Source organism: Pristiophorus japonicus, chromosome 32, assembly GCF_044704955.1.
Source record: "Pristiophorus japonicus isolate sPriJap1 chromosome 32, sPriJap1.hap1, whole genome shotgun sequence".
NCBI lineage: Eukaryota > Metazoa > Chordata > Chondrichthyes > Pristiophoridae > Pristiophorus > Pristiophorus japonicus.
In genome coordinates this window covers 2,641,630-2,659,749 of record NC_092008.1, presented here as the reverse complement: position 1 = coordinate 2,659,749, position 18,120 = coordinate 2,641,630, and the positions used below count along the sequence as shown (strand labels likewise).

Genomic DNA, 18,120 nt, shown 5'->3' with positions numbered 1-18,120 from the left:
CATTGTCAGAGGTGCCGCGTTTCGGATTGGACGTTAAACCGAGGCCCCGTCTGCTCGCACAAGTGGACATAACAGATCCCACAGACACTATTTCGAAGAGCTGGGGGAGAGGGGCCCTCTCTTGTGTCCTGACCAATATTTGTCCTTCAACCAAAAACAGATTATCTGGTCGTTATCACACTGCTGTTTGCGGGAACTTCCTGTGCACAAATTGGCTGCCGCGTTTCCCACATTACAACAGTGACTGCACTTCAAAAAGTATGCCATTGGTGGTGAAGCGCTTTGAGTCGTCCGGTGGTCACGAAAGGAACTGCAGAAATGCAAGTCTTTTGTTTTTTGAAATGGTGCCGGGTCACAACTTGTGCCACCACTCGCAGTTACTGATCTAACCAAGAGGAGGCCATGGAATTCCCCACCGGCCTGCGAGAGGAGTTCAGAAAGAGATAAGAAAGAAACCAATCGCTCTGCTCACGTCGCTTGCACAACTCTGAAAATAACCCAAGTCAAATATCAACTTCTTAATAAAGACCGTTGCTGTCCCAGTGATTGGTGAAGTTTTCAGTTCCCCCCCTCTCAATCCCCCTCAGAACCTTACAGGTTTCAATGAGATCACCTCTCATTCTCCTAAACTCCAGAGAGTTGAGGCCCAATCGATTCAATCTCTGCCCGTAGGACAATCACCCCTTCCTAGGGATCAGTCTAATGTCCATTTACGAGCGGGGTTTACCTTATTTTTGTATATTTTGTCCCCTTGCCCATTCTGCGCAGGTTGGCGATATACCTTAGCCCACTGGCACCCAGAGGCCAGTCCGCCCTCTCCCCCAGTGAAATAGATTTCTTAAAATAGATCATTGCACAAGCCTCTCTTTGACGTGCGATGGACGAGAGATGATCCAAAACTCGGCTGCCCAGTGTCCTAGCTAGCACAGAGTCCCCCCCTCACTACCACTCATTTCCCCTCCCCCCCCCCCCCCCCGTGCTCGCTGACCTACATTGGCTCCTGGTTAAGCAACGCTTCGATTTCAAAATTCTCATCCTCGTTTACAAATCCCTCCATGGCCCTCGCCCCTGCCCATCTCTGTCATTTCCTCCAGTCCCACGAGATGACTGCGCTCCTCTAATTCTGTCCTCCTGAGTATCCCTGATTATAATCGTTCAACCATCAGTGGCCGTGCCTTCAGCTACCTGGGCCCCAAGCTCTGGAACTCCCTGCCTAAACCTCTCCGCCTCTCTACCTCTATTTCCTCCTTCAAGACATCCCTTAAAACCGACCTCTTCGACCAAGCTTTTGGTCACCTGTCCTAATAAGAACATAAGAAATAGGAGCAGGAGTAGGCCATTCGGCCCCTCGAGCCTGCTCCACCATTTAATACGATCATGGCTGATCCGATCATGGACTCAGCTCCACTTCCCTGCCCGCCCCCTTAATCCCTTATCAGTTAAGAAACTGTCTATCTCTGTCTTAAATTTATTCAATGTCCCGGCTTCCACAGCTCTCTGAGGCAGCGAATTCCACAGATTTACAACCCTCAGAGAGAAGAAATTTCTCCTCATCTCAGTTTTAAATGGGCGGCCCCTTATTCTAAGATCATGCCCCCTAGTTCTAGTCTCCCCCATCAGTGGAAACATCCTCTCTGCATCCACCTTGTCAAGCCCCCTCATAATCTTATACGTTTCAATAAGATCACCTCTCATTCTTCTGAACTCCAAAGAGTAGAGGCCCAACCTACTCAACTCCCTCATCCCCAGAATCAACCGAGTGAACCTTCTCTGATCTGTCTCCAAAGCAAGTATATCATTTTGGAAATATGGAAACCAAAACTGCACGCAGTACTCCAGGTGTGGCCTCACCAATACCCTGTATCTCCTTATGGGGCTCGGTGTCAAATTTTTAATCTCAACACTCCTGTGAAGCGGCTTGGGACGTTTCACTGCATTAAAGGCGCTATATAAATACAAGTTATTGTTGTTGTGCACAAAAGCACCAGGAAAATGGCGGAAAGAGGCTGTGCGGTCCAGCACGCGAAAGGTTAATGCCTATTATGGGCGAGTGCGAAACCGTAAAGGGAAACAGGAAATGAAAGCATAATGCACAGCGAATCTGCTCTCTGTACACACAGAGTTAGAGAAGATTTAGCCAGCGCTATTCACGTCATCGTCACCTGGCCTCTTTTTAAAACCACAACACATAGCAAGCGCTTTTCAAAGTCCGCCATTGTTTGGAAACACACACGTGTGAGGCAGCATTTTCACAGTGAGGGGGAAGGAGGTAGAGAGACCCATACATATCCAGCGGGAAAACTGATCATCTACACATCAGTACATGCCTTTTGTAATTACAAGCCAGATAAATAAACTAGACTGACACTCCAAGTGCAGTACTGAGGGAGCGCCGTACTGCGCTGTCGGAGGGGTAGTGCTGAGGGAGTGCCGCTCTGCGTTGTCGGAGGGGCGGTACTGAGGGAGCGCCGCACTGTCGGAGGGGCGGTACTGAGGGAGCCCCGCACTGTCGGAGGGGCGGTACTGAGGGAGCGCCACACTGTTGGAGGGGCAGTACTGAGGGAGCGCTGCACTGTCGGAGGGGCGATACTGAGGGAGCGGCAGTACTGTCGGAGGTGCCGCCTTTTGGATGAGACGTTAAACCAAGGCCCCATCTGCGCTCTCCGCTGGACGTAAAAGATCCCACGGCCACTGTTGGAAGAAGAGCGGGGAGGGGGGATGCGAGGGGAGTTCTCCCCGGTGTCCTGGGGCCAACATTTATCCCAAAACCAACATCACTAAAAACACATCATCTGGTCATTATCACATTGCGGTTTCTGTATTTTTGTTCAATTCGCAATTGGCCAGGTAATACTGGTCATGGTCATAATCGAACAGATGCCCATTTCCCCGCCCCCAGCCCCCCTCCACCCCACATTACCAGCACCATTTTTCCCCTTCAGGTACTAGCTGCTATGACTTTGCTCAGTGGCCATTGCGTGAGGACGCGAGAGAGAGCACGCCAGCATGTGGACATACTAGTGTGAGAGAGAGTGAGACACGAGAATCAGCCCCGTTACCCATTCATTATCACTATCTAGTGGCATCTGCTATGAGGGGCGCAAGTGTGGACAGTCGATGGTGCTCCCCCTCCCTCCACTGTCTCCACCCAGTCACACATCAACATATAACCAGGGGCTAACCAGAACCCCAAGAAATTGTACTCCAGCGTATCAGTACCTTTAGAAGGCGGGGGCGAGAGGGGGAACGCGGAGCACACTTTCGACACGTACATATTTAGTTATTCTCTCTCCTGCAGACGTATCGGTGCATCGCATTAACTGGAACGGATACCACAGGGAATCGGCACAGTAAAACTCAAAGGCTTATTCCAAACTGAGAATGGTGAAGATTGAGAAATACGTTATCGCTGAAAGCAACTCGCAGGGTTCACATCACGCTAAGTAACCTGATCCATCTCAGTCACACCGTGCACCTTTTACCGCTGGATGCCATTTTAAGAACTCTTGATGGCCAAACAACCGATCAACAATATATTTTTGTAATCTATTAATCTCATGACGCTGTGGTGCGGTTAACGTGATCGACACAGCACTTAAGGGACGGACGGGTTTATCTGCTTCATTTAGCTGATTTGGCCCGTGGCCATGAACTGCGGCCATATCCCTTCCTCCAAAACTGATTGCAAACGTGCGAGAGCTTCCCCCTCGGACACATTCTTCCACTGGAAACATTTGTAAAAATTCCAAGAATGGGCGGGGAGAAGGGGGGTGAATTCCATTTAAATAACTGCGCATCAGATTAGATCTTCCGCTAACCAAGAGTTAGTTCAGGGAAAACAAGAGTACTGCGTGCAGTTCTGGTCACCACATTACAGGAAGGACGTGAATGTACTGAAGAGGGTGCGCAGAGGAGATTTACCAGGATATTGCCGGGACTGGAGAATTTTAGCGATGGGGAAAGACTGGATAGGCAGGCTGGGGTTGTTTTCTTTGGAGGAGAGGAGGCTGAGTGGAGACTCGATTGAGGTGTATAAAATTATGAGGGGCCTGGATAGAGTGGCTAGGAAGGACCTGTTTCCCATTGCAGAGGGGTCAACAACCAGGGGGGGTATACATTTAAAGTCATTGGGGGGAGGTTTAGAGGGGATTTGAGGGGAACGTTCTTCACCCAGAGGGTGGTGGGGGTCTGGAACTCACTGCCTGAAAGGGTGGTAGAGGCAGAAACCCTCACCATATTTAAAAAGTACTTGGATGTGCGCTTGTAGTGCCATAGCCTACAGGACTAGGGATAGAGAGCTGGAAAATGGGATTCGGCTGGATGGCTCTTTGTCGGCCGGCGTGGGCCAAAATGGCCTTTTTACAGCACGGAAGGAGGCCATTTTGGCCCATCGTGTCCGCGCCGGCCGACAAAAAGCCATCCCGGCCTAATCCCACTTTCCCGCTCTGGGTCCGTAGTCCTGTAGGTTACGCCATTTCAAGCGCACATCCAAATGTGGTGAGGGTTTCTGCCTCTACCACCCTTTCAGGCAGCGAGTTCCGTCCCAGGCCCCCACCACCCTCTGGGTGAAGAAATTTCCCCTCAAATCACTCTAAACCTCCTATCAATTACTTTAAATCTGTGCCCCCTGGTTGTTGGACCGCCCTGCTAAGGGAAATAGGTCCGTCCTATCCACTCTATCCAGGCCCCTCATAATTCCAAAGATTCACCACCCTCCAAGTGAAGAAATTCCTCCTCATCTCAGTCCTAAATGGCCGACCCCTTATCCTGAGACCGTGTGACCCCCGTGTCCGTGTGTCCAAACTCATTTCCCAGTCGGAAAGACACGGATGGCTTTCAATTGGGCTGGATTTGAACACGGATCCCCGAGGTGAACGGCTGGTGTGAAACCCCATGCGCCACTTTAAATCTGAACTGCGCTCCTCTCGACGGCTAGTTCCAAGGATCACAGATTGGATCAAGGCCATCTGACTTCCATTAGGTGTTCAGTGTGTCAAGAAAGGCAACGAGAAAAGGTAATATTCAAGATTTTGACATGGTTTTACTCAACAGGCCCACAAACCGTTGAAAAAAGAAAAAAAAGAAGTGTCTTTTCCTGGACCACACGGACTGCAGCGGTTCAAGAAGGCGGCTCACCATCACCTTCTCCAGGGCCAATTAGGGATGGGCAATAAATGCCGGCCTGGCCACCAACGCCCACATCCCGTGAGCGAATGTTTAAAGAAGACGGTGTGCAACGAAGGTTCACCAGACTGATTCCTGGGATGGGGGCATTGTCCGACAAGGAGAGATTGAGCAGACTGGGCCGATATTCTCCAGAGTTTGGAAAAGAATGAGAGGTGACCTCATTGAAACATACAAAATTCTTACAGGGAGTGACAGGGTAGATGCAGGGAGGATGTTTCCCCCCGGGCTGGGGAGTCTAGAACCAGGGGTCACACAGTCTCAGGATAAGGAGTCGGCCATTTAGGACTGAGACGAGAAGGAATGTCTTCACTCAGAGGGTGGCGAATCTTTGGAATTCTCTGCCCCAGAGGGCTGTGGAGGCTCAGTCGTTGAGTGTATTCAAGACGGAGATCGATAGATTTTTGAGTATTAAGAGAATTGAGGGATCGGGCGGGAAAGTGGAGTTGAGGTAGATCAGCCATGATCTTATTAAATGGCGGAGCAGGTTCAAGGGGCCGAATGGCCAACTCCTGCTCCTAATTCTTGGCTTTAAATGAAGAGTGCGCTGGATAATTGCTACCACACCCACGAAACCGGACTTCGCGCTCGAACCAATCGATTGTAAATTCATGTTGGCAAAAGCATTCGGCCTCTGGGATATAATAAATGTTGGTTCGACCCCGGCATTGCGAAATGTTTCACGGCTGCAGTGTAGGCGTTGGTGAATTTATGCACAAAGACAAAGGGTGTTTTGGCTTGGTGTGAAAAGGCCTTCCTGCCACCGCCCCCTCACCGTCACCTGATTGGATGAAAGGACAGGCAGTGTGTTACTTGACCACGGCCTCTTTGGACCAACCAGCAGGACGCGTGCAACATGAGACTTGCCCTCCAGCCACGATGGGCAGCCGCTTCACTTCCACCTCAGCAGCTTCCCACCTCCCCTCCACCCCCAAGGCCCAAATAAATGCAGCGGATGGAGAGAGGTGTGTGAATACGGACCTTAGAACATAAGAAATAGGAGCAGGAGTAGGCCATACGGCCCCTCGAGCCTGCTCCGCCATTTAATAAGATCATGGTTGATCCGATCAGGGACTCAGCTCCACTTCCCTGCCCGCACCCTTATTGTTTAAGAAACTGTCTATTTCTGTCTTAAATTTATTCAATGTCCCAGCTTCCACAGCTCTCTGAGGCAGCGAATTCCACAGATTTACAACCCTCCGAGAAGAAATTTCTCCTCATCTCAGTTTTAAAGGGGCGGCCCCTTATTCTAAGATCATGCCCCCTAGTTCTAGTCTCCCCCTTCAGTGGAAACATCCTCTCTGCATCCACCTTGTCAAGCCCCCTCATAATCTGATACGCTTCGATAAGATCACCTCTCATTCTTCTGAATTCCAATGAGTAGAGGCTCAACTGACTCAACCTTTCCTCATAAGTCAACCTCCTCATCTCCAGAATCAACCTAGTGAACCTTCTCTGAACTGCCTCCAAAGCAAATATATCCTTTCGTAAATATGGAAACCAAAACTGCACGCAGTATTCCAGGTGTGGCCTCACCAAGACCCTGTATAACTGTAGCAAGACTTCCCTGCTTTTATACTCCATCCCCTTTGCAATAAAGGCTAAGATTCCATTGGCCTTCCTAATCACTTGTTGTACCTACATACTAACCTTTTGTGTTTCATGTACAAGTAGCCCCAGGTCCCGCTGTACTGCAGCATTTTGCAATCTTTCTCCATTTAAATAATAACTTGCTCTTTGATTTTTTTCTGCCAAAGTGCATGACCTCATACTTTCCCACATTATACTCCACCTGCCAAATTTTTGCCCACTCACTTAGCCTGTATGTGTCCTTTTGCAGATTTTTTGTGTCCTCCTCACACATTGCTTTTCCTCCCATCTTTGTACCGTCAGCAAACTTGGCTACGTTACACTCAGTCCCTTCTTCCAAGTCGTTAATATAGATTGTAAATAGTTGGGGTCCCAGCACTGATCCCTGCAGCACCCCACTAGTTACTGTTTGCCAACCAGAGAATGAACCCTCTCTGTTTTCTGTTAGTTAGCCAATCCTCTATCCATGCTAATATATTACCCCCAACCTGGTGAACTTTATCTTGTGCTGTAACCTTTTATGTGGCACCTTGTCAAATGCCTTATGTGATTTACAACCAATGAAGTACTTTTTGAAGTGTAGTCACTGTTGCAATGTAGGAGGTGTGGCAGCCAATTTGGGCACAGCAGGCTCCCACAAACAGCGGTATGGTGCAACGAGACCTGGGTGTCATGGTACATCAGTCATTGAAATTTGGCATGCAGGTACAGCAGGCGGTGAAGGCGGCAAATGGTATGTTGGCCTTCATAGCGAGGGGATTTGAGTACAGGAGCAGGGAGGTCTTACTGCAGTTGTACAGGGCCTTGGTGAGGTCTCACCTGGAATATTGTGTTCAGTTTTCGTCTCCTAGTCTGAGGAAGGATGATCTTGCTATTGAGGGAGTGCAGCGAAGGTTCACCAGACTGATTCCCGGGATGGCAGGACTGATATATGAAGAAAGACTGGATCGACTGGGCCTGTATTCACTGGAGTTTAGAAGGATGAGAGGGGATCTCATAGAAACATATAAAATTCTGACGGGATTGGACAGGTTAGATACAGGAAGAATGTTCCCGATGTTGGAGAAGTCCAGAACCAGAGATCACAGTCTAAGGATAAGGGGTAAGCCATTTAGGACTGAGATGAGGAGAAACTTCTTCACTCAGAGAATTGTGAACCTGTGGAATTCTCTACCACAGAGTTGTTGATGCCAGTTCGTTAGATATATTCAAAAGGGAGTTAGATGTGGCCCTTGCGGCTAAAGGGATCAAGGGGTATGAAGAGAAGGCGGGAATGGGGTACTGAAGTTGCATGATCAGCCATGATCATATTGAATGGTGGTGCAGGCTCGAAGGGCCAAATGGCCTACTCCTGCACCTATTTTTTATGTTTCTATGTTTTTGAAGCGTAGTCACTGTTGTAATGTCGAAGGCTTGGCAGCCAGTTTGGGCGCGGCCGGCTCCCAACAAACAGCAGTGCGGCAGCGACCAGATAATCTGTTTTGTTGTTTTGGTTGAGGGATATATATTGGCCAGGACACCAGGGATAACTCCCCTGTTCTTCTTCCAAACAGTGGCCATGGGATCTTTTGCGTCAAGTCTCCGGGTTGGGACTTGAACCCGACTCAGAGGCGAGAATGCTACCCGCTGAGCCAGTGGCTCAGTCCCACTCCGGAGACTTGACTCAAAACTCCAGGCTGGCACTACAGTGCGGTGCTGAGGAGTGTGTTAGCCCGGAGAATATTCATCCCTCAAATGAACAGAGCAGGGACAAATGAGCTGGTCATCGTCACGTTGCTGTTTGTGGGAGCTTGCTGTGCGCTGGTTGGCTGCCGCGTTTCCACGGGGAGTGGCTGAGGTGAAGATGCATTGAAGGTGAAACTAGATAAGCACAATAAGGGGAGGAGAGAATAAATGGATAAATACTTGGAGAAAAAAAAAGAGCGAACAGGGGGGAGTGGGACTAACTGGATTACTCTTCGAAAGAGCCGGCACAGGCTCGATGGGCCGAATGGCCTCCTTCTATGCCGTACTACTTTATGATTTATGAGATACTTATCCTGCATTTATATTTATGAAAAAAAAGCATTTCTGTCGCACCGGTCCCGACCTCAGGACGCCCAGAAGCGTTCCACAACTGTTGAGTACTTTATTTTGAAGTGGGCTCACTATTGTAATGTAGGAAATGCGACAGTCAACCTGCGCACAGCAGGCTCCCACAAGCAGCAATGGGATAATGACCCAGATCATCTGTTTTTTTTTTAAAAAGTGATGTTGGTTGAGGGATAAATATTGGCCCCAGGACACCGGGGAGAATTCCCCCCTGCGATCTTCAACATAGTGGCTGTGGGATCTTTTATGTCCCACCTGAGAGCAGACGGGGGCGTTGGTTTAACGTTTCATCCGTAAGACGGCACTGTCTTTCTGGATGGGATGGAGGCGCCATCTGCTTTCTCGGATGGACGTAAATGATACCATGGCCACTATGTTGAAGAATAGCAGTCCATCATCATCAAAGGCGGTCCCTCGAATGAATAGCAGTTCGGGGCGGTGTTGAGGGAGCGGCGCACTGTCGGAGGGGCGGTGCTGAGGGAGCGGCGCACCGTCGGAGGGGCGGTGCTGAGGGAGCGGCGCACCGTCGGAGGGGTGGTGCTGAGGGAGCGCCGCACCGTCGGAGGGGCCGTCTTTCGGATGAGACGTTAAACCGAGGCCCCGTCTTTTCTCTCAGGCGGACGTAAAAGTTCCCCGCTGCACTTTGTTCAAGAGGAGCAGGGGCGTCATCTCCGGTGTCCCCTGGGGCTAATATTTATCCTGCAACCATCATCACTAAAAACAGATGAGCTGGTCATTTATCATATTGCTGTTTGTGGGAGCTTGCCGTGCGCAAATTCTGCCGCCGCGTTTCCTACATAACAACAGCGACCGCACTTCGAGTAAAGTTGGCCGAGAGGTGCTTTGGGACGTCCTGGGATGGTGAAAGGAGATCTCTCTGTACCTTCAGCGAGCAATGTTTCAGCGAAGGGGTTAAGAGGGTCCTCCCTCTTCACTCGCCAGCTTTCGAACGCGTCTAAAAGCTTCGCAGCCCGACATCAATAACTCGGTTGCGAACAAGTTCTAAAAGCAGGGAGATTCACAGTTCGCTGAGGTGGCTTATCATTCTGGCAGATCAGTGCAGTGCTGAAGATCGATATCTTGCCGCATCAATGCCGGGTAACACTTGCTGACCATGGTGGAATTTACCGTCTACAGCGCTGCCCTCTCCTCCCCCATCCGATTAAAAAAAAAACACCCAAGACAACTGATTGGACTTGTTGAGGCAAAACCGATGGCGTTATGGGAAGAGCTCGTCAGATAATAGCAAAGAGGGACTATTCAGCTGATCAAAAAGGTGCAAAGCAGTTCAAAAACACGCGCACACACACACACAATAAGAGGCCACTTGGTTTTGTTTTTAAAAAGATAAAAGCCCGTATAAATTAGAAAGGATTGCCATGCCAACAGGCCAGCCCTGGGGACGAGCGCACATCAACACAGAGCCGTTGGACGATCTATTACTGCGGTTGCAAAGATTATTGCATCAATGGTGCGCGAGAATGTTTGACCTGCTCGAGCGCCTGTCTACGCTCGAAGCTTCCTCTAGATGCAAGCGTGATTATTTTCGGCTCGGTATTTGAAGCGTGAAAATAAAAACGGAAAGACTTTCACCTCTACAGCGCCTTTCATCTCACGACGTCCCAAAGCTCCTCACAGCCAATGAAGCACTTTTTAAAAAGTGCGGTCGCTATTGTAATGTGGGAAACGTAGCAGACAATTTATGCACAGCAAGCTCCCACGAACAGCAATGTGTTAATGACCACATAATCTATTTTTAGTGATGTTGGTTGAGGGTTAATATTGGCCCCAGGACACCGGGGCGAACTCCCCCGGCTCTTCTTCGAAATAGTGGCCATGGGATCTTTTACATCCACCCGAGCGCGCAGACGGGGCCTCGGCTTAATGTCTTATTTGAAAGACCACCCCTTCGACAGCGCGGCGCTCCCTCGGTACCGCCCCTCCGACAGCGCGGCGCTCCCTCGGTACCGCCCCTCCGACAGCGCGGCGCTCCCTCGGTACCGCCCCTCCGACAGCGCGGCGCTCCCTCGGTACCGCCCCTCCGACAGTGTGGCGCTCCCTCGGTACCGCCCCTCCGACAGCGCAGTGCGGCGCTCCCTCAGTACTGCCCCTCCAACAGCGCAGTACGGCGCTCCCTCAGTACCGCCCCTCCGACAGTGTGGCGCTCCCTCGGTACCGCCCCTCCGACAGCGCAGTGCGGCGCTCCCTCAGTACTGCCCCTCCAACAGAGCAGTACGGCGCTCCCTCAGCACTGCACTGGGAATGTCAGCCTCGATTATGGGATCGAGTCTCTGGATTGGGGCTTGAACCCAAAATCTGCTGGCTCTGGCTAGAGAGTGCTATGCACTGAGTCAACTCCAAATATCCCACAAGCATGAACATGGCTGCAGCTGAATTGGTGAAATTCTAACATCAACTGCAAAGCTAGCGATGTATTTACAGTTACTGTGCTTCAGGGAATGGCCCCAGAATGCTAATTAAAAAATAAATTAAAACACTATCAAAAGGATTAGACCAATGTTTTCCTTAGTTAACATGTCTTCTATTTTATCTTGGCAGGAGACTGCAGCAGAGAAGAAAGCCTCACGACTTGGATGGAGTTTCTGAATTCAATAGTAACGGTCAGTGACTAGGAACAGCGGGCAGAATACGCCGGTGGTATCCCCTTTACAGACGTCGACGGGTCTGCTGGGTATTTTCCATCGAATTTACCACACAGTTACAGGCCATAGAACCCCACCGCTCCGTGCCGGGGTTTATGCTCCACACTAGCCCGCTCCCACCCCTCTCCATCACCCCCCATCACCCCCTCCTTCTATTCCTTTCTCCCCCATATGTTTATCCAGCTTCCCCTTAAATACATCGATACTATTCGCCTCAACCCCTCCCTGTGGCAGCGAGTTCCACATTCTCACCGCTCTCTGGGTAAAGAGGTTTCTCCTGAATTCCCCATTGGGTTTATTAGTGACTGTCTTATACTGATGGCCCCCTAGTTCTGGCCTCCCCCACAAAATCTCTACGTCTACAGTATCAAACTCCTTCACAATTTTCAAGTCCTCTATCGGGGGCGGGACAGGGGGCAGGGAGTAGGAAGTTGAGGTGTACAGCTGGGGACAGGGTAGAAGATATCCTTGTGCAAGAAACAAAGCGTTAGTATGCAGGGACAGCAAGCAATAAGGAAGGCAAATGGCATGTTGGCCTTTATTGCAAGGGGGTTGGAGTATAAGAGTAAGGAGTCTTGCTGCAATTATACAGGGCCCTGGTGAGACCACACCTGGAGTACTGTGCACAGTTTTGGTCTCCTTATCGAAGGAAGGATATACTTGCCTTGGAGGCGGTGCAACAGAGATTCACTGGATCGATTCCTGGAATGAGAAGGTTGTCAATGAGGAGAGATTGTGTAGAATGGGCCTATACTCTCTGGAGTTTAGGTGATCTCATTGAAACATACAAAATCCTGAGGGGGATCGACAGGGTAGATGCAGAGAGTCTAGAACCAGGGATCTCACAGTCTCAGGATAAGGGGTCGACCATTTCAGACAGAGATGAGGAGAAATTTCTTCACTCAAGAGGGTGGTGAATCTTTCGATTCTCTGCCCCGCCGAGGGCTGTGGACGCTGGGTCTCTGAACATATTCAAGGCGGAAATCGATAGATTTTTGAACTCGAGGGATCGGGCGGGAATGTGCAGCTGAGCTCGAAGATCAGCCAACGATCCCTTTGGATGGCGGAGCAGGCTCGAGGGGCTGTATGGCCGACTCCTGCTCCTAATTCAAGGAACAAAACAGGAGGGGGCTTTGCGGAATGGGCGGCAAGAGCACTTGGCCCACGGGGCCACATCCTGATGTCTCGACTGGCACCTGAAGACTTGCGACTCTAATGATCTTACCCGACGGCAGCCAGCCCGGTTTGAACATTACAAATGAACGCCTTCAGGAAGATCACGGGAAGGAAACGAGCTGGTGGGACCTTCCAATGTGCAGCAGCCAGAATTTCATCCAGCCCACAATAAAGCTGTTGAGCTCAGTCCACAGATGCCCGCGAGAAAGCACCGGTGACTGCGACATTTACCGAGGGCTGGAATAACCCCTGCTCGTCTTCCCTATGTAAAGTCCCTGGCAGCTCGACCTAACCTCAATGTAATTCCCCTTTCCTGCAGGCTGCAGGTCACTCAGTCTCAGAAATTCCCGATGGCTGCTTAAAACGGATCCGATTGCAGCGTGCAATGTAATACGGGTCAGACTGCATTAACATTCTGCGCCATACAAAGAAATCACTGCAAAAAAAAAAGTGTTTGCCTCAGCCAAAAAAAAAAAGCCTTGTGTGACCTAAAGTTCTTGCTACTGCTGAAAACACTGTTTTTGCAACCTCCCATTCACATGCGTGTCTCAGACAGACTGTATAATTGTAGTAAGTCGGTTTGTGCTGCTGTTCAGGGGCAGCTGTGTCACAGAATGATCGCCAAATGAGACATCCTCCTGCTAGGCCAGGCTTCCGACTGCAAGTCAGCTACTGTAAATCACTCACTTCCAAGGATTGCCTTCACCCGAGTACTGCTTTCAGCATAAAGGATAGGCCTCGCTCCAGCACACTGAGAAGTGCAGAGGATCAGAGGGATTTTCGAGTGCAGGTCCACAGATCCCTGAAGGTAGCAGGACAGGTCGATAAGAAGTCAGATGGAATACTTGCCTTTATTAGCCGAGGCATAGAATACGAGAGCTGGGAGGGGGGGGGTTATGCTTGAACTGTATAAAACACTAGCTAGGCCACAGCTGGAGTAGAAACAAAAACATAGAAAATAGGTGCAGGAGTAGGCCATTCGGCCCTTCGAGCCTGCACCACCATTCAATAAGATCATGGCTGATCATGCAACTTCAGTACCCCTTTCCTGCCTTCTCTCCATACCCCTTGATCCCTGTTATAAGGGCCATATCTGCATGCAGTTCTGGTCACCACATTACAGGAAAGATGTGATTGCACTAGAGAGAGTACAGAGGAGATTTACCAGGATGTTGCACTAGAGAGGGTGCAGAGGAGATTTACCAGGATGTTGCACTAGAGAGGGTACAGAGGAGATTTACCAGGATGTTGCACTAGAGAGGGTACAGAGGTGATTTACCAGGATGTTGCACTAGAGAGGGTACAGAGATTTACCAGGATGTTGCTGGGACTGGAGAATTTTAGCGATGAGGAAAGATTGGATAGGCTGGGGTTGTTTTCTTTGGAACAGAGGAGGCTGAGGGGAGATTTAATTGATAGGGGCCTGGATAGAGTGGCTAGGACGGACCGGTTTCCCTTGGCAGAGGGGTCAACAACCAGGAGGCATAGATTTAAAGAAATTGGGGGGAGGTTTCGAGGGGAAATGTCTTCACCCAGAGGGTGGTGGGGGTCTGGGGGGGAACTCACTGCCTGAAATGGCGGTAGAGGCAGAAACCCTCACCACATTTGGACGTGCGCTCGAAGTGCCGTAACCTACAGGGCTACAGACCGAGAGCGGGAAAGTGGGATTAGGCCGGGATGGCTCTTGGTCGGCCGGCGCAACGCGGACACGATGGGCCGAAATGGCCTCCTCCTGTGCCTGAAATGTCTATGATTAGTACCGGTTTGAGTATAAAAGGAAAGGCCCCACTCCAGTGCTAGTGTCAGCGCAAAGGACAGGCCTCATTCAAGTACACAACACAAAGACCTCACACTTTGGTGCTTGTTTCATTCGCAACGATAGGCTGCATTCAGTTTACAGGGACAGCTCCACTAAACCCAGCAGAGGCATCAAGCACAAGGCCCCGATGACTGTGCCAGTTTCGTGTCGACGATCTGCGAGATACATTAGCAATTCCTCTCTGTCTCTCTCTCACACACACATTCCACTTTTCAAAGGCTTGACATTATCGAACCATCTCCTCTGCAGCTTGGCTATGGAATTCCCCACACACCTCCACCACATTCCCAACATTCACACTCGGAAGGTGCGGTTAAAAACTGCAACAGCCCTTGGTTTTTTTTTGTTGGTCGATCAGACCGGAGATATATTCCTCCTGACAGAGAGCATGGTTACTCTAAAACTAGCTCCTCGGAGATCAGGGCAAGGAACGGACCCGGGAGTGACTTTCCCTTCAGCAGAACCAGCACCCGCTACCAGCCAACTCGTGCTCGGCTCCTTATCATACAGAATGATTCAATAACTTGCATTATATAGCGCCTTCAACGCAGTAAAACGTTCCCAGGCGCTTCACAGGAGCGTTATCAAACACAATTTGACACCAAGCCACCATAAGGAGATTAGGGACAGGCGACCAAAAGCTGGGTCACAGAGGTCGGTTTTAAGGAGCGTCTTAAAGGGGGAGAGAGAGGCGGAGAGGTTTAGGGAGGGAGTTCCAGAGCTTGGGGCCCAGGCGGCTGAAGGCACGGCCACCAATGGCGGAGCGATAGAAATCGGGGGGGATGCGCAAGAGGCCAGAATTGGAGGAGCGCAGATATCTCTGGGTGGGGGGGGTTTAACGTTATAGGGAGGGGCAAGGGAGGGATTTGGAAACAAGGATAGAGAATTTTGAAATCAAGGCGTTGCTTAACTAGGAGCCAATGTAGTCGGCGGGCACAGGGGGTGATGGGTGAGCGGGACTCGGTGCGAGTTAGGACACGGGGGGCAGCCGGGTTTTGGATGACTTCAAATTTACGGAGGGTAGAACATGGGAGGCCAGCCAGGAGCGCAGCATGTTGAAAGAGTCAAGTCTGGAGGTAACAAAGGCACGGATAAGGGATACAGCACAGAAGCCGGCCAGTTGACCCATCGTTCCTGTGCCGGCTCTTGAAAGAAGCTATGCAATTAGACTCACTCCACCCACTGCTCTTTCCCCACAGCCCTCAAAATGTTTCCTTTTCAAGTATTTATCCAATTCCCTGTTTGAAAGTTACTATTGAATCTGTTTCCACGGCCCTTTCTGGCAGCACGTTCCCGTTCACACCAACTCGCTGCGTAAAAACATTCTCATCTCCTCTCTACTTGCCCTATTGGCTCATTTGCCCTGTGTGGATTTTGTGGGTTGGGAGGTTTGCAAAGAGCTGTTGTTAGTACTTCGGGAGGGGCGGTACTGAGGGAGCGCCGCACCGTCGGAGGGGCGGTACTGACGGAGCGCCGCACCTTCGGAGGGGCGGTACTGAGGGAGCGCCGCACCGTCGGAGGGGCGGTACTGAGGGAGCGCCGCACCGTCGGAGGGGCGGTACTGAGGGAGCGCCGCACTGTCGGAGGGGCGGTACTGAGGGAGCCCCGCACTGTCGGAGGGGCAGTACTGAGGGAGCACCGCACCGTCGGAGGGGCGGTACTGAGGGAGCGCCGCACCGTCGGAGGGGCGGTCCTGAGGGAGCCCCGCACTGTCGGAGGGGCAGTACTGAGGGAGCCCCGCACTGTCGGAGGGGCAGTACTGAGGGAGCGCCGCACCGTCGGAGGGGCGGTACTGAGGGAGCGCCGCACCGTCGGAGGGGCGGTCCTGAGGGAGCGCCGCACCGTCGGAGGGGCGGTACTGAGGGAGCGCCGCACTGTCGGAGGGGCGGTACTGAGGGAGCGCCGCACTGTCGGAGAGGCGGCGCCGAGGGAGCGCCGCGCTGTCGGAGGGGCGTCATTCGAAATAGACGTTAAATCTGCCCTCTTGAGTATCTTGAAGAGGAGCAGGGGAGTTCTCCCCGTGTCATGGACAAAATCTATCCCTCAACAAGCACCTTGAGAGAGATGTTTGTGGGAGCTTGCTGTGCGCAAGTTGGCTGCTGTGTTTCCCACGCTTCAACACTTCGAAAAGTCCTTCATTAAATATAAAGTGTTTTGGGAAATTCTGAGGCGCTCTATAAATGCAAGGCTTTCCTACTTAACCGTGGCACTACCCACGCACTTCCTTGCAAACAGCTGAAGGGCAGCACTGGCCTGACCTGTGGCAGGGCGCTGCCCGAGAATGGGAAAATCACCTGCCTCAAATGGAATTTTTTCTGATTTATTTACTTTTTTATTTATTGATTTTGTTGCAGTTTGCTGGTTTTTATTGCCTGGGCATCGTGGATAGAATTCCCAATTCTGCTCACGAGGTCACACAAATTCAAACTCGTGCCAGCGAGAGGCTCACTCCAGGCAGACTGGCAGGGAGCCCCTGCGTGGGAGTGGGCAGGCTGGAGAGGCCAGACAACAAACTGCTGCAACTCGGAAATCAAACACAACACAGTGATGTAAGAAAGGGGGCTCGGGGCTGGTGGGGGGGGGGAAAGAGAGGGGCTGGGGGAGCTGGAGGGGGAAGGGCCGGGGGGGCGTGGGTGGGGGGGGGAGGAGAACAGAGTGGCCAGGGGGCTCGAGGGTTGAGGGCTCACCAATGCAATGCCGCCGTTAAGCTGTGCGGCTGAGCAGCGGTGGGCGGACCCATGCGGTCCGCTCACAAGAGTTAGTGGAGATAACCACGCAGGCGCAAAAGATTTAAGGGTCCATGCACCAAGAAACAATTTTCAGGGAGCATTGACTGTGACAAAGACGTTAACAGTTTCCAGCGCTGAAGGGCCCCCTGCGCACTTCGGGCGTCTTGCCTTTTCGCCAATCGTCACGGGTCAGTCGCGTGGGATTCACAACGGAAAACAAACGGCGCATTGCCGGGGGAAGAGATCACGAATGAACTTGCACTTAAAGTGGCAACTTTCACACCCTCAGGTCGGCCCAAAACCACTGAACAGAAAACATCGCCCCACCTGAAAGCCGGCCGGCCACCACCAGTGGGAACGAAAGCAGCACCATCACTTTGAAGCCTTTAAAGACGCTTCGCTGCGGAATAATTGCCCGAGAAACCGGTCCGGCCGCATATCACATGGCCGGCTGACATTTTACGTAACTGAGGCTGTAATGTTACTAATGATCATATCTACTTTGCATATAGGTTTCCTTCAAAAAGCCGAGTTCAACACTCTGCTTGAACCGACACCGGAGGTGTGTAAATGGATCCCGTATTTTCCACTTCCTCTAGCACAGACTACACCTGGTAAACATGTCCAGTCACTATAGGAACAGATCGGGGATCATGTTCACCGCTACAAGGCCAGCGGATCACGGCTGTGTGCATTTGACAGAGAGAGAGAGAGGGGACAGAGAGAGAGAGAGAGGTGGACAGAGAGAGAGAGAGGTGGACAGAGAGAGAGAGAGAGAGAGAGACAAAGAGAGAGAGAGAGGGGGAGAGAGAGAGAGGAGGGGGAGAGAGAGAGAGAGAGAGAGAGAGAGAGAGAGAGAGAGGGAGAA

The 18,120-nt window shown here is 51.2% G+C and overlaps 2 protein-coding genes across 2 annotated transcripts in view; both read right to left on the bottom strand.

Moving 5' to 3' along the window:
* The window catches only part of LOC139240489 (serine/threonine-protein kinase WNK3-like), a 167,302-nt gene that overhangs the window by 76,366 nt on the left and 72,816 nt on the right, over positions 1-18,120 (bottom strand). The gene's annotated exons all lie outside the window — the stretch shown is intronic.
* LOC139240469 (WD repeat-containing protein 13-like) overlaps positions 17,530-18,120 on the bottom strand; it is a 7,088-nt gene continuing 6,497 nt past the window's right edge. Inside the window, exon 4 of the mRNA XM_070869005.1 lies at positions 17,530-17,652. Within this exon, the coding sequence (XP_070725106.1) occupies positions 17,530-17,652 (123 nt within the window). The remainder of the gene's footprint in view (positions 17,653-18,120) is intronic.